Here is a 3,611-nt window from a genome sequence, read left to right as displayed (position 1 = left end):
AAATCACCGCTTTTTAAAAAATTGTGAAACAAACAAAACTTTACTGCTCATAGCAATAACAGGTACATTCAAGGAGGGAAGGAAGCGGTGAACATCTCTGACTGAAGGGTCAGAGAAGCCAGTTTAGGAGACTTGCTCTGCCCCAAACACCTTAGGGACATTAAGAATACAGAACTCCCCACAGAAGTCAGCTTGGTGGTCAGGGCTACCCATGGGAGGCGGTCTATGTTCACTTTCCTGTGTGCTACAAACTTAGGCTTCTCTCATTTACTGTGATGCTTTACTTCTTACATATAAATTAAGAAGAAAGGAATTTTTACTTCTTCCAAAGAGAAAGAATTCCAGTCTTCAGCTAAAAATAACTCAAGTAATATGGAAAATATGAAGGGGAAAAACTATTAAGCTACTGACGTGTTAAAAGAACTATTTGTAAATCACCTTTGACCTTTTTATGGCCCTTTGAGGTTATGGGGGTTGGGAGTGACTACTCATCTCCATTAGAAGTTCTGATGAACTGCTGATATTTTCATTCAGTTATTATTTTTAAATGTAAAATTTACATGTTCAGCTCTGTGGTCAACACTGTAAATCAGGACTTCTTTCAGGCAGGAATCAAACAAGAAAGTTGTGGCTAATTTTCCTTTGCATCTTCTATTTTGCTAAATATTTCAGCAAAGGCATAGCAGCAGCATAATTCCCTCTCTCAGGAAAGGCATTAGAAGACCTGCAGTTAAAGCAGGTCCTTGTACAGAAAACAGCTTCTCCAATGTGCCAACTACCCAGACTGAGACTCGAATACTCACCCTGACCCAGCAGGGAGTGACGGCAGAGCTGAAGGGACATTAGCCTGTGGTTTTTCTTTCTCATTTTGCTTGAAGAAGGATTTGGCTTCTTTAGATGTAGCATCCACTTCCTTAGTCACTCTGTGCCAAGGAAAGAGATATCAAGTTTATAAGAGGAAGAGAGAGAGAGAGAAATAAAATCTAAGGAAAGGGAATAAATGACAGCTAGGAAAATATCCACTGGGCTTTCAATAAATTCTGGCTGCTGAGCTTTATGATTAAAGTTTACTACAATTCTAAATAAAAACATTTTCTCTGACTAAAACTAACAAATGAAACAACAATGTACATAAATTTTATCTCCCTAAAAAGTCCCCTCTATGACTTCTGTCAGCATGAAACACACTCCAGCAGTCACTACTAAATCTCAGTCTGACGTGGGTTACTAATGTGAAGGCTGGAAAAGGCCCTCATGATGTACCTCACACAGAGATTAGTATTCAGACTTAACGGTCCAGTGAAAGTTGAGATGGGGAGATGGAATATTGGGGAGAAAAACATTGTTATTATTTCAAGGAGAAAAGCAACAGTATAAACAATTGAAAATACTCTGCGGAAGGCTCTACACCTAAAACAACCCAAAGATGAAACAAAATCCCTTAGAACTGGTTATATTAACACTAATGCAGAAAGAGAAGAAAGCAACATGACCGACTGGAAAAACTGCCCTCAATAAAACTGAGTCCTAAAGGATCAAAAAGGATATTTATGGTGCCCGAAGTTTCAGATGAAAACAGACGAAATGCCTAATCCCTGCCTAGGCTTGCCAGATCAACAAAAACTTCTGAAGAATATTGTTTAAATTCCAATTTATTGATGGGAGGGTCCAAGATTATGGTCATTATATAATGAATGTTGAATATGGTCAGAAAAAGATTGGCCAAGAATAATGACAGATTATCTTATAAATTCCATCTTTGAAGAAATATCTCTATTTATCTATCTTCTGGCCCTCCTTCTAGGACAAATTTTCTTATTTACAGTCATCTTACTCCTGCACTTAGTACTGTGTCACATATACAAGTGGCACAGAATAAGAGTCTAGGAGTTTTTGAATTAAAAATCTTCACTGGGAACAACTGACGAATTCATCTTAAAGAGTGACTTTATTTTTTCAATCCTGTTACTCCCTTGATCAAGTTCTTGTGATGGCCCAGTATTACTCAGAGGATCAAATATAAACTGCTGAACCTCACATTCAAGGCCTTCCAAAATCTGGTCCTACTCTAAATCAGGCTCAATTTGTGTGTCTCTCTACTTTCCCAAATGAACCTCTTAGTAACATGAGTCAACAGTAAAAAATATGAGAAAGAATTTTATGATAGATTAGATTATGATTCAGCAAATATTCCCTCCTTCGCTATTAAAGTAACAAAGACACTTCCCCACCCCACTGATGCTGAGCTTGGATATAAGACCTGCTTCAATAGCCAATGAGATATTGGCTGATTTGACAGGAATAGAAGCTTTAAATATGTTTGTGCTATTTCACTTGTCCCTTGAATTCTTCCCTTGAGCCAGAAGAATATGCCCCAACTAGCTGCTGGTTCAAGACCTTGGATATAAGACCTGCTTCAATAGCCAATGAGATATTGGCTGATTTGACAGGAATAGAAGTTTTAAATATGTTTGTGCTATTTCACTTGTCCCTTGAATTCTTCCCTTGAGCCAGAAGAATATGCCCCAACTAGCTGCTGGTTCAAGACAGCAGAGCAGTAAGACACATGCCGCAGACCTGAACCCAACAAGAAGCTTGCAGTCAAACTTAGTTCAACAGAACCCCAGACATCTAGAGGCACATGAGCAACAAATAAATGCTTGTTGCTATATACCACTGAGTTTGGGGATGGTTTGCTACACAGCATTACGGTAGCAACAGCTGACTTACACATTTACATTTCATGAGTGAGAAAACTGAAATCTAAGGAGTTAAGTTACTTATTCAAGACTATCCAGAGATTAAGTGGCAATGCTAGAGAGAACCCTGTTGCAGACAGTGTTTTCTAAAAATGGTTACCACAAATTTCCCATCTCACATGCTCTTTCAGAACCCTGATATTACCCTAGTGAGAGGGGAAGTCTATGCTACCACCCCTTGAAACTGAGTGGGCTTTCGTGGCTGCCTCAACTCCTAGAGTTCTATGGAAGTGGCACTACATAACTTCTGCGCTAGATGATAAAAGGTGATACAGCTTCTACCTGGCTCTCTCTTCTGGGAATGTACCTTTGGAACTCCAAGTTACCACACAAGAAGTCTAGCTACTCTGAAGCCACTATGGTCTAGAGACTATATGGGAAGACCACGTAGAGACAGATGCCTGAGAAGCCTGTTCCAGCTCCCAGTTGTTTGAGTCTTCCTAGCCCTAGTGCCAGGCATGGGAATAAAAAAACTTTTGATATGGCTTCAGACCCAGCCACTGTCTGACTACAACTGCACAGGAGACCCCGAGCAAAAATTGCCTAGGTGAGCCCAGCTGCCCCTGGAACTATGAGAAATTTTAATAAAACAATTGTTTAAGCCACTAAATTTTGGGGGGATTTCCTATACTACTATATAGATAACCCTAATAAGCCTACATCCAAATCTCAGACTTAATTCAGAGTCCCAGAGTACTAGACTAGAATGAGTTCCTTTAAATCTCCTTTGCCTTAGTAGAATCCGGGGTAGGCCTGAGATGGCTAGTGAAGAGCAAATAGAAACTTCCACTTACACATGGTGGTCTGAACACATGCTTTATCTTCCACTCTCTACCAAAACCCTATTGAATA

At 39.6% G+C, this 3,611-nt stretch overlaps 1 protein-coding gene across 2 annotated transcripts in view; it reads right to left on the bottom strand.

The window, feature by feature from the left end:
- The window catches only part of CFDP1 (craniofacial development protein 1), a 145,048-nt gene that overhangs the window by 117,904 nt on the left and 23,533 nt on the right, over window positions 1-3,611 (bottom strand). For both annotated transcript variants that reach the window (XM_008577221.1, XM_008577220.1), the window contains exon 5: window positions 804-923. In XM_008577221.1, the coding sequence (XP_008575443.1) occupies window positions 804-923 (120 nt within the window). The remainder of the gene's footprint in view (window positions 1-803; window positions 924-3,611) is intronic.

The sequence above is a fragment of the Galeopterus variegatus genome, unplaced genomic scaffold (assembly GCF_000696425.1).
Source record: "Galeopterus variegatus unplaced genomic scaffold, G_variegatus-3.0.2 Scaffold1462, whole genome shotgun sequence".
NCBI lineage: Eukaryota > Metazoa > Chordata > Mammalia > Dermoptera > Cynocephalidae > Galeopterus > Galeopterus variegatus.
The sequence above is the reverse complement of the archived record's forward strand: the minus strand, read 5'-3'. Positions and strand labels throughout refer to the sequence as shown.